Source organism: Zeus faber (assembly GCF_960531495.2).
Source record: "Zeus faber genome assembly, chromosome: 22".
Lineage (NCBI taxonomy): Eukaryota > Metazoa > Chordata > Actinopteri > Zeiformes > Zeidae > Zeus > Zeus faber.
Window position 1 is genome coordinate 2,196,158 of NC_137209.1, and position 13,062 is coordinate 2,209,219.

The 13,062-nt window shown below is 45.2% G+C and overlaps 1 protein-coding gene across 1 annotated transcript in view; it reads left to right on the forward strand.

The window, feature by feature from the left end:
• Positions 1–558: 558 nt before the first annotated feature.
• Positions 559–13,062, forward strand: part of arrb2b (arrestin, beta 2b) — a gene marked incomplete at both ends in the record, with an annotated part of 50,446 nt that continues 37,942 nt past the window's right edge. The window contains 5 exon segments of the mRNA XM_080023118.1: positions 559–569; positions 1,137–1,167; positions 1,846–1,849; positions 1,852–1,905; positions 2,484–2,528. Of these exon segments, the coding sequence (XP_079879244.1) occupies positions 559–569; positions 1,137–1,167; positions 1,846–1,849; positions 1,852–1,905; positions 2,484–2,528 (145 nt within the window).

Here is a 13,062-nt window from a genome sequence, read left to right on the forward strand (position 1 = left end):
GCCTGCCACACGCCACCCTAGTGGTATTTCTAGGGCCCTCTGAAACAGAGACACTGGCGATGGGGTTGGATACACACCAGTTTTATTGTAGAGTGTGGGAAAGGTGGAAGAAGCCCGAATGGAAAGCATGTCATGACAAGGGCTCCTCTCCTGTGTGTGTGTGGGGATGGAGGTTTTACCCCCAGGGTGGCATACAGCCACTCTGAGGGATAGTGACTGAGAAAGTGTCCCCGCACTGAGTTTTTTTTTGTTTCATTCAATTACAAAGCAGAGGAAATTGCGTCCTCTGCTGCTCCGTGCTCTGCAGAGCGCGGCGCTCAGTGTAATGCTATGGTCAACTTTAGAGGTCTGAAATCGTATTACAAGATTCTTCCATGCATGAATATGCAAAATATATTGTGATGTTTACGATAACAGGTAAGAAGGATATATAAATGTTTAGACTCCCCCAAACAAGTGTTTTTACCTCTTTTTGGCGGTTGCATGTCTTAATTTGGGGGGTCAGACCACAATCCCCCCCGCAATTTGAACCTTGGATACCTCCACATTTACTCAAGTATGGCTTTCAAGTACTTTTTCCACCACTGCAACTGAGTGCCGCCTAGCCAGGGGTTAGTGAATGGCCCCAGCCCCACCATATCATATTATATACAAACAAGCCTTTAAACATGCAAAAAGTAAAACCTAAATGAACTCACTAATTGAAAGAGTTAAGCTATTGTGTACATGGACACTGTTAGGAAAATAACTTGTTGAATCATTGCCAATCTGGTTAATTTGGATATTCATCAAGGACTAGAACCTTCTGGCCCTTTTAAGGCTGGGTATTTCAATTCTATGCTTTCATGTTAATGACCGAAAAGCATCAATTACTCATCATCATGATAGTATTGATAGTGAAATTCAGTACAAAATGAAAGTCTTTTCATGAAACTGCCAATATGTCTATGTCTTAAGTTAGGCTTTATGAAAGGAAAGGTTTTGGTCAGAACATGCGAGAAACTAGCTATGTGAGTGGCTGGGAACCACTGTATTAAGGCATGACACTAATGCTAACAATCTCTCTCTCTCCCTCTCTCTCTCTCTCTCTCTCTCTCTCTCTCTCTCTCTCTCTCTCTCTCTCTCTCTCTCAACAGAGTCTTCAAAAAGTCTAGCCCCAACTGCAAGGTGTGTTTGCCAGTTAGTTTGTGTGTCTGTTTTTGTATCTGGCTTCTGCAATCTCCAAGACGATTTGTGACCCACCCACCCCTTCCGTTGTCACCTCTGTACTTGTTGACTTCCCACAATCTCCCTGTCTTCTGCCCCTCCTCATCAACTGCAGTTGGATTTTATTTCTAATCCTTCTACTGTAACGCCATCTTTTCCATAAATTGGATATAGTTTCATTTGTAAAAGTTTTTTTCTTATTATTTCTCATTATATTTACTTTAGTTTCAACTACCTTTCTTTCTTTACTTTCTTTTCAAATTGTGTTCTCAATCACTGCACTCTCCTTGGTTTCGAAAAAACCTTTCTCTCTGTCTAAACCATCCATTTTTTTCTTTTTATTTGGGCCGTTCCTACCATGTCCCCCAAACCCCCCACTCACCACTACCCCTCCTCCTCATTCCCAAACCTCTTGCTCACCTGCCCTCTCTTCCTCCTTCTCTGCGTGTCTACGATGGAGGAATCACAGTCTATGGGAGTGGATAATGTGGCTACAACAGGAAGGGTGGTCTACAGGAAAGGTGTGGAAAGACTGGGGGTCAGTGTGTGTGGGTGTGGGTGTTGTTTTGGCAGATATATGTATGTTTGGCATGGTAGATATCTTTCTTTCATTCGTTGTCTTTAATCTGTTTCCCACAGCTCACGTGTATCTAGGGAAGAGAGACTTTGTCGACCATCTAGACCACATCGATCCAGTCGGTGAGTACAGAGATCAGATCAGTCATCCTTTATTAAGGATGAGGGGAAAAAAAAAGGATTTACTTACACAGTCCTCAAGAATACAGTCACGATGTCTCACCTCACACACATGCTAGCCCACACGCCACACACACACAACAGTGTGTGTGGCGTGCATCATCTATGAATAAAACAACTTTAGAAAAGGGAACATATTCTGAATTACCCAGATTTAGACGGAGTAAGGCAACGCTAAAGGGGCAATAGATAACTTTTAACCCCCCCCGACCGTTTCCAAGTGGTATTGTTTGCGCCACTGTTGCAAAGTCAACTGGATCACTTTACGTTGTCAGAGCGCTCCGTGTAAATGATCAACACGGGGAGCTGCGTTTTTTCTGGATAAAATGCACTATGAAGTTTTCTCACATACATTTCTCAACTGATTTCAATCAGTCTGTGGCAGATACGCCACCATACGACACCCAAGTGACGTTTTCAGGGATCTCCGGCACAGAGACACAGATGACGGGGGGTTGATAACATTATTATCAACGCATTATACGCATTATCTGACACTTCTGTCTGTCCCTCCACTCTAGATGGAGTTCTACTTGTAGACCCAGAGTATCTGAAAGACAGAAAAGGTAAGTCTTGTACAGATAACCAACCACAGAGTCAGTGATTGCTGAAACGTACTGTTTGTCGTATGTCCTTTTGATTAAGCTATAAATTGTTCTGGCGATGTGTGCCCAGTCAGTTTACTTCCATTTTTGAGTGCATTTTTAACATGAGTAAAGACAGATTTAAAAAGTCCACCGGGTTCATATTAATGTCAATTGTTACTAAACAATTTTTTCTGTGGCCTCTTTGCATTTGTCTTGTGAGTGCAAGACAAAGCAGTTCCACCGAATGCCAGTATGGCGCACTGCAAATTAATTTGCATACGTATTGTTATACAAGATCAACAACATTGACAGAAATCGACAATATAGGAAAAAGGGTTTGATGATGTGGATAATTTAAGGTGGACTAGTGCATGCCCGTTCCAAATTTAAGAGCACAGTACATAAACACCTGTGCACATAATTCTATTATTAAGAAGGCTGTGTAAAGTTGAAACTAAATAGCTACCATAGCCTATACTGCTGCCAGTATAGTTGTATCGGCTCCAGATCCAACGTGTCTCACGCTGCGGTCCAAGACCGCAGACATGTGGGATGACAAGAGCACAGTTTTTGGTTATAGAGAACCACAACCAACTCCCCTCTTTGGAGAACTATTTATCATGTTTGGGTTCATAAACAACTGATCACTACTCCAAGAGGGGGAGAATCACCATGGGTAAGCCAATAAACATAGAACCAAACAACATTTATACAAAAACATAAACATTAGACGACATGTATTGAAAAATAGTTAATTACTGTAAGTCTAGGAAAACTGGAATTACAATGGGTCACGTGGCCTCTTTCTGTCATAGTAATGGCAATAAATGAGGGAGGAAAAGAGAGGAATGCAACCAGGAGGGTGCTGGGGTGCACTTGAAGCAGGTGTGGTGGTGTGTGCGTGTGTGATGGGACGCCTGTATGGGGTGGTCTGTCGGCCTGGTGTGTGTGTGTGTGTGTGTGTGTGTGTGTGTGTGTGTGTGTGTGTGTGTGTGTGTGTGTGTGTGTGTGTGTGTGTGTGTAAGATGTCCACCGGTGAGTGTACATGTGTACATGACTTATCCCCATTGGTACTGGTGTAGAAGGTTGGTATTATGTTGCGCCGCCTCCAAGCAGCGGAATGCCCCCCCGAACTCTGCAGGCCTGTAGACACCATACGGCTGCAGGAAAGCCCCGAGTACCCTGCCCTGAGTACCCTGCCCTGGCCACAGAAGACCCCTGGGACCCCAGAGAAGCCAGAGAGCCGTGGAGCAACCCCCACGCACTTGAAGCAAGTGTGGTGGCGTGTGTGTGTGTGTGTGTGTGTGTGTTTGGTAAGGTATCCACCGGTGAGTGTACAGGACCTATCCCAATTGGTTCTGGTGTAGAAGGTCGGTATTATGTCATGGAGCCTCCAATCAGCGGAAGGGGTTCCGAAGCCCTCCGAGCTCCACAGCCTATGGCTGCAGGAAAGCCCTGAGCACCCTGCGCTGGGGCCACAGAAGACCACCGGGCCCCCAGAGAAGCAAGAGGGCTGTACAGCAACTCCCACGCCCAGCCCTGAGGAGCACAACCCAGACCCAGGGAGCACGAGGAGACCCCACACCCCAGGGGCGCACACATACAACCTACCACCAAGTGCAGGCACAAGACACAGCCGCAGGCCCAGAACCTGGGCCGCGGGCACCAGGCATGGACCGCAGGCCCGGATCCCGGCCCCACACCGACAGACTGACACCTGGCTGGAACCGCCCGCCCCGCAGGCAAGCCGCGGGACCCCTATGCCCACCCATACCCCACGTAAGGGCGAGGCTTGCCCCGCCACAGCCCACCAGATGCCCCACCCGGCGTGAGCGCCGAGTGCCCATCCACGTAGCAGAGTGTGCTCAGCGCCGGGTTCCTGGATGTTAACCGCACCCCCGCCGATGCCAGCAGGCCACCAGATATATGGGCCCTCTACCACCCCCAGCACCCGGCGGCGTTCTCCACAGCCCTGCCAGGTCACAGCACATCTTAAGCCACCAGGCACAAGCTGCAGAACTCCAGCCCAGCCAGCAGGGGGGCCCCCCCAGCCAACCATGCCCCAACACCGACCCGCCAGCCCGGAAAGCCCCAGTGCTCAATGTGGCTATTGCCGTTAAAATTGTGGGTATGGGGGTGCGAGTCCTTCAGGTAAGTCCAACCCGAATCACTCGCACCCCTCCTGCCCCGCAGACCCTGGTCTGGTGGAGTGTTGTTCGGAGTAGGATTGGTGTGCGAGTGTCTGTGTTATAAGCTAATATGAGTGGGATTAAAGTTTTGGGACCGATGAGAAGCACACTGGGGCAGGAGCTTGACAAGCAAGATGACAGCCCCCCGCATCCCCACCCACATAGCTTTCACCCCACCCATCCCGCAAGCCCAAGGGCTATTGTGTGGTGTATGTGCTGATTATACATCACATTTAGCAGACGCTTTTATCCAAAGCGACTTACAATTATTCAAACACCGATGGAGAGATAGACGAATCGCGACCAGATCGATGCAAGGGCGCAGCAGGCCGGGGAGCAACCACGCGGATCCCCTCCCCCCGGACCCCACCGTGCCCTAGTACGCCCACCTCCTGTAACTGGTGGCAGCCAACCTACAGCGATCAGCCACAGGCGTCGAGCGGCCCGTCATGCGCCTCTGCCATGCCGGGCAGCTCCATGCCCCCATCAGGCCCATGGTCAGCCCCCATCCGCCGAGCATGCAGACCACAGAACAGAGGGCGGCAGACAGCACCCCCACCCACAGCCCAACCCCCCAGCGATGAGCGCCCCGCGCACCGAGAGCACCAGAGGACAGGTACCCTGGCAGCCTGGTGTGACGACAGGAGATCGCCCCCCACGGAAGGTGGCCACATGGTAAGCCCTGTGCCGGGCACACCCAGCCAGGTTCAGGACCCCGGTTGACAGGACCAGACAGAACGGCTAACCAGCCCAGGCACGATGGGCCACACCCCGCCATGGGACGCAGAAGGACACACAAGCCCAGCCACCCAGCCCACGGGATGGGCGACCCCAGCGGCGTGCCGACACGCCGTCCATGGAGCCGAGACCCAAACCCACAACCCGCACCTCCCGCCCCCAACCCGAGCCCCAAACCCACAACCACGCCCCAAACCAACACACGGATGCCAGCTGCAGGTACTCCCAGGGAGCATTATTTACCGGGCACCATTCCCAGCAGGAAGAACAGTAAATGAACCACAATAACTATAATTGATTGACTGAGTCTCAAAATAAATGGAGTTCTTGGTCTGATATATTTACTACTGGAACACAAATAGACAACTTATTTCCAATCAATGGGATTTATTTTATCATGCTAATTACTCGAATAAATGAAATAATATAAAAAAAAAATCATATGAAGATAAATGATAAAGAAATAATAGTAAATTATATGAAAATGAAAATAGTGAATAAATTACTATGATTTAAAGCAGAGGAACACAGGATTTATTTTGGTAAAATTGTAAATTGGTTACACACTTTAACTGAGAGACAATAGTGAAGTTGGAAGTTATGTGACTCTTTCATCAAGATAATAAAATGAGGCACTCACTATGGGCAGTTAATTTCTATATTAAAAGGGGAATCAATTTAATTCAACCCTCATCAAGAAGGAGAATTAGAAGCCTTTTGTCTTACGGCCTGTGGACCAAGTGGGGTTTGTGACGTTGTGGAGACTTTCAGCAGGCTCTCCAGAGCTTGTGGATCGAACAGCTTCTGTGACGTTGTGGGCATCACTGCAGCTCATCTTGTGTGTAGGCATCGGCAGTTTGGATGGTGCCAGGGAAAGTCCAAAGTTCCCAGGCAGACTGGTACGATTCACCGGCGTGGGAAGGCTCTGAGGCATCATGCTCCGGGGGCCATCATTTCACTGTCACGGAGTTGGTCCGGGCGAACTGATTTGACTGTCCGACGTCTTCCGGGTTGAATGGTGATGGCTTCGGGTGCTTTTCTTGTTGTGGTTGAGTGTTAAATCGAATAAATCGAACTACACTAAATTCAATAAGTCATGCTTGAGTCTTTCATTGATCAGTTGAAAATAAAAAGGAGAAAATAATGTAATGTTGCAAAATTAGAATATATCTTTGTCACACATGCTTTGAATGGTGGCTGGTGAAATTAGTTCTCTGCTTTTGACCCACTTTTATCAAAAGCTTGTCCTTCCTCCAGGGGGCAGCATAGAGTGATACACCCAGGGACCAGTTACACATGTTCATTGCTAGTCAGATGACAATGTTCTGCAGGTCTCATTACTGATGTTAGATGGAGGAAACCCCATGTGAGCGCCACACAGAAAGGACCCTAATGAGGTGATAACCCACTCGCGCACAGTGCCAACAATGCCCCAGGTGGGAATTGAACCCAGGGCCTTCTTGCTGTCAGGCAGCAGTGCAATGCACTGTGCCACCTTACCTGCAGAAAGCTGCAATGTTGCTCGGTGGCTGGAGCAGGCTTGTCTAGTCAAAATTATAATTGTGTGCCTACTTTAGCAAAAACTTAAGATTTAAAGAGAAGATGTTGAAAAACGTAAAATAAATTAAAAAGAGAACGTTCTTAAACTTGAGTGAGGACCCGCCTGCCTGAAAAGTCAGTGGTCGATGGCTTCTTTTAAAACACTCGCCAGGAAATTCTTCCAAACTAGTGAATGCAATTTCTTTAAATTCCTCACATAGCTTCACACAACAATATGCTCAAAGCAATTAATGATTTTCAAACATAAACTATTGTGATAATGTTTTACATATAATATATAAAAAACAACATGACATCGGTCATCTTTCAAAACCATTCTCTCAGTAACATAACAATCGTGACTAATTAATTGTTAAGCTGATTTCTAATTACTAACTATAAAAACGTAATTTCAACACTCCTAATAAATGGCATAAAAGCATAATCTTTAATCTGATTATACCACACACAATGGGCATTGCAGTACGGGTGGTTATACCAGTTTCCACCTGTCGGCCACTAGATGGCAACCTGACAACATGAAAGTAAATACATTTAAATAGTATTATTGGTAACTTCTTCAATTTACGTCACGCAGTGATGAGAGTTCACAGATAATTTTTCATAGAAACATCTGTACAAATAATGTAACTTCAATTGCTGACTGATTTGACCTTGGTTCACATTAATCCAGATTTAGGCTTAAACAAAAAGGAGAGATTGCACATGCTAATTATCCAGCTGGGTCTTCTCCTATCAGACGTGTCTTTGGACAGCCTCCCCATGGGTGGTCTGTATTGTTCAAAGGGAAACAGGGAAACAGGGGGAGGAATGAAGCAAAGTGGTTCATTGTTTGGTCCACTGACACCCTTGGGTCCTTGGGTGGTTCTGCCTCCTGCTGTTGATCTACTCATTGAACCTGATTGTCGGTCTGTCAGAATGCAGACGATATAGTTAAACACCCCCTCATGTTGGGGGTTTCGTGATCAATAGGTAAGGATGCCGGTTAGGTGTGAAAGAAGGAAGGCGAGAGAGGGGATTGTTGACACAGTCTTGGCCGTGATAACATAAATGTGGTCCTCTTCCCGTCTGTCTTTGTTCTGTCCCGATTGGCATCTTTATTTTTTGGGAATGCAGAAAAGTGTTAGATCCTGTGAAGGTATTCCAGGGCAGAAACTCCTTTCCTGTACGCTACATAGCCCTCCTTCAGTTCGATGCTCATATCCAAAGGAACTTCAGACCGATGAGGTGAGGACAACTGCAGGCAAAGTGAACAGGTGACGTACCGACGGCTTTTCATGATTTGGGTTGATGTCTCATTAGATATATTGTAAGTACACATAACAAAGATAACTAGTCTAACTGTAATGGTTATTTGGTTATTCTAGATTACCCTGATATATATATATATATATATATATACAAGCCCAAGACAGCAGGGGTTTTCCTTGTTACCTGAAGGCCGGTAGGGTCACTGAGGAAAAGTTGCCCTAACCTGGTCAGGTAGGGCCCGCCTGGCCTGGGAGTGGGAGGTTTTGTACAAATACTCTGGTCGGTTTCAATTATGCTCAAGAGGACGTTGTAGTTCTCTTTTAAAATCTACCGACTCCCTCTCTCTTGTTCACTGTGACTGTTGGGACTCCTGGAAGCTGTCACTGGCTGTCCTTAGTTGCTGTTCTAGCTCCTGTACTTTAGGTCAGCCTTTCTAGCTTTTTAATAAATTGTGACCTGAGTTTCCAAGTATTTGCTTCCTATACTGCCTTCTCAAGGAGGTTTCCAGACATGTGGAGTTGATTTGCAGTTGAACCTAGAAGAAAGAAGAAGAAGAAACAGTCTTTATTCGTCACGCAACACACCACACTACAACACATGCTTGCACACACACACACATGCTTTGATGGTGGCCGGTGAAATGGATCCTCTGCATTTGACCCATCCTGGCTTGTCCTTCCTCCGGGGGCACAGTCAGGAGCAGTGGGCAGCATACGTGGACGCGCCCGGGGACCAGGTGATAAGTGTCCATCGCTGGTCAGACGATGATGGGTGCATGTTTTTGGTGGGGGTCCTTACTGACGTGAGGTGGAGGAAACCCCATGTGAGCACGGGGAGAACATGCAAACTCCACACAGAAAGGCTCCTATCTGGGAGATAACCCGCCGGAGCAAGGTGCCAACACCGCCCCAGGCGGGAATCGAACCCAGGACCTTCTTGCTGTGAGGCAGCAGTGCAATGCTGAAAAATTCAGAAAAATGCCTATCTTCCTCATATTGACCTTCCAGCTCATCAATGCAAACTTCTGCTCTGGCTAAAAACTGTTCTGTTAGTCTCGAGGTTACCTGGGGTAACTGCAAGCTCTGATATTGCCACTGTGAGGTCAGAGGTGTCAGCATCCAGGATTTGTATTGCATAACCAAGTAATGACTCTTCGGTCATATTCTCGAAGAGATCTCTTTGAGTTGGGATGGGCCGGAATTCGCCAGTCTGAATCTGTCAATAGGATATGGGGAGTTCCTCCGCCCTTTGTGGTCGTCACCAAGCTAGTCTTGAAACTACAATGATCGGCTTAATAAGTTACACTGGTGTATTTCTAGGTGAGAGAGAAATACAATTATAAAAAACAAAAATAAATAAAAAATAAATAATAATAATAATAATAACAAAATGAAGAAAATAAATCTTTTTAGAGTTATCAAAAAATGTAATTCAGAGATAATAAAGAAGGAATATTAAAAAATAATGGTTTCAATTAATAAAGAGGGATCTAAGTCCAACAGGTCTATCATAGATGGAAGGGAGGTGAGGAAAATTTTAAAATAAAAATAATCCTATTAAAGTAAAAATTCAAATCATACATAATAAAGTAAAATTGTGGAGTGATACTGAATCCCAAATTAATAAAGGCAGATTTGACTTCTTAAACTAATGAATCTTAAAGTAATACAAATAAATTTGGCTTGCTAAAATTACAGAAGAAGAAGATCTGCTCTGTTGCAAATGCACAAAATCAATTCACTTGACAAAAGCAATCACTCGATGGTGCTGTAGTTTACATTGTAGTTTATACTGTGTATTACATACTCCGGTTGGGTAGGTGGCACTATGCACCTAGAGGTTAGTGTAAGAGGAGGTGTATCCCAGATGTGGGGCATTTTGGCCCCACCCCCTGGGTACACTCTACGATAGGGTGGGCGATACCGCATAATTTGGTTTCAATCTGATTCCAAGTAATACCAGGGGAGAATGACTGATATCGATAGCGATACGGGGGTTTAAGTTGCCATGCGTCACACTGCACTAGTTGGTCTGATCAATTTGCTCATCTCAGCAATAAGAGCTAACCAAACAGCTCTTCATTCAGTACCACTTCTGGCTTTTATACTTTAGCAATGTTTTGACCTATGATTGGTTTGTGTGCACGTATGTCACTTAAATTATTCTATGTAATTATATTAAACCTTATAATTTCCAAAATACCTTGTACAATGTAAAACAGCATTTTTACATTTTTTGCTGCCGCAAGTGATGAAACATATATGTAGAACTTAAAAAACAAAGCAATTTTACTTATTTTAGAGAGAGTAACTGATCCCTTTCTGGAATCGATCGTATTGACGCTAGACGTAGTATCGGTAGTATCAATGCATTTGGTATCGATCCGCCATTCCACTTAACCGTGGCATGTATACACCTTCGTCCTGCTAATGGCATTTTGAGTCATGCAGCAGGCCATTCATGCAAGAGGCATTTGTCCCCCCCAAAAAAGCTGATTCACCATTTGAACCAGAACATGTTTACATGGTGACTGTTAGCAGGGGCCCCTGTTGCACCTGGTATTAAAATGTGATCTGTATCTAGATACGTTATCTGGATAATGAAATCCGATCACTTTGCATTTACACGTAGTATTAGCAACCATTCTCGTTATCTTGATTCTGTCCGTATTGTGAAGGGATCTCAGTATGCAAATTAGATAGGTGGACTTGTCAACAAGCATGGCGTGTACCAGGTCACAGGAAGCGATGCTACTCTATGGCTTTTACTTATTTTTCCTTTGCCAAGGAAGAGCTCTTCTTTGGCATTTTTCTGCAATCATTTTCTGCAGCCTCACTTCTTTGGAGACACTGGGAGGTAGAGGAATTTGGTGATGTTTTCAACTTGTGGGCAGATTTTTTTTTCTCACGAACATGGCCAAGCTGTACAGATTGCATTTCCACCTGGGAGGGTTCCGATCACAATGCGAAGATAAGATGTACAGATACAGGTCACATTTTAAATGACAGGTGTAAAAGGGACCAGGATTTTGCCATTTAAATGCCTTTGCTAGCGCCTGAATTTCCCTCCGGGAATTAATAAAGTGTTATCTTATCTTATTTTCTCTATAAAACATATATAACAGATATTCAACATTTGTGACTGAAGAAGTGAAGTGAAGTAAGGGGTGGCAGAGAAGTACGTAAGAGTGGTACAAGATATGTATGAGGGCAGTCAGACAGTAGTAAGGTGTGCAGTAGGCGTGACAAAGGCATTCAAAGTGGAGGTGGGATTGCATCAAGGATCAACTCTGAGCCCTTTCTTGTTTGCAATGGTGATGGACAGGTTAACAGATGAAATCAGGCAGGAGTCTCCGTGGACTATAATGTTCGCGGATGACATTGTGATCTGTAGTGAGAGCAGGGAGCAGGTTGAGGAGAGCCTGGAGAAGTGGAGGCATGCATTAGAGAGAAGAGGAATGAAAGTCGGCAGGAGTAAGACAGAATACATGTGCCTGAATGGGAGGGAGGGTGGCGAAAAGCTGAGAATGCAAGGAGTAGAGGTGGAGAAGGCGGATGAGTTCAAGTATTTGGGGTCGACCATCCAAAGCAGCGGAGAGTGCGGGAGAGAGGTGAAGAAGAGAGAACAGGCAGGGTGGAGTGGATGGAGAAGAGTGTCCGGAGTGATCTGTGACAGAAAGGTTTCAGCAAGAGTGAAGGGGATGGTCTACAGGATGGTAGTGAGACCAGCTATGTTGTACGGTTTAGAAGCGGTGGCTCTGACACAAAGGCAGGTGGCTGAACTGGAGGTGGTAGAGTTGAGGATATTGAGATTTTCATTGGGAGTGACGAGAATGGACAGGATTAAGAATGAGTACATTAGAGGGACAGCTCAGGTTGGACAGTTTGGTGGAAAAGTGAGAGAGGCCAGATTGAGATTGTTTGGACACGTGTGTAGGAGAGATGGGAGTTACATTGGGAGAAGGATGCTGAGGATGGAGCTGCCAGGCAAGAGGAAAAGAGGAATGCCAAAGAGAAGGTTTATGGATGTGGTGAGGGAGGACATACAAACGGTTGGTGTAAGGGAGGAAGATGTGCAGAACAGAAGGTATTGGAGGCGGATGATCCGCCGTGGCGACCCCTAATGGGAGCAGCCGAAAGAAGAAGAAGATTAAACATTTTTGACTGATCATTTATCAAAAGCTGCTGTTTAAACTCTGTTAAAATCTTAGCCTGCTGCTAATAACAGCTACTCATAACCAAATAACTGTTTCAACTTTAAAATAGCTACAAAAATGAATGAACCAAGTACCAGTAGAGAAGTGGTTCTCAAAGTTTGTTTGAATGTTTAAACTAGTAAACATTTATTAATTATAGCAATGTGAAATACATTTCATTCAGCTTCATGTCAAAATGCAAGTTTAATGCTGCTCACCTAAAAGTATAATAAGTAAAATGTTATTTGCTCATTGTGCAAATTGCTGTTGCAAAAGTCCCTCTTATGAAGTCTAAGCAGTCACATTTGGCAATTTTGGTGTGGTTTATATGGCTTCCTTAAGTGGTCGCTATTTGTTGCTACTTGTCCAATGTTACTGAATGCGCCTTCTTTTTCAAATTAATGTAAGGCATTATTTTCCTGTTTCGCCATTATAGCCCCTTTAGTTCCTGTCAGCCTTTATGGATGTAAGACTGTTCATTTAAAATGTAAATATACATTTAATGTACATGAACAATATACCCTTGCAAGAACCTCTGCTACCCCATAGGGGGTTGGCCCCACACTTTGAGAGCTACTGT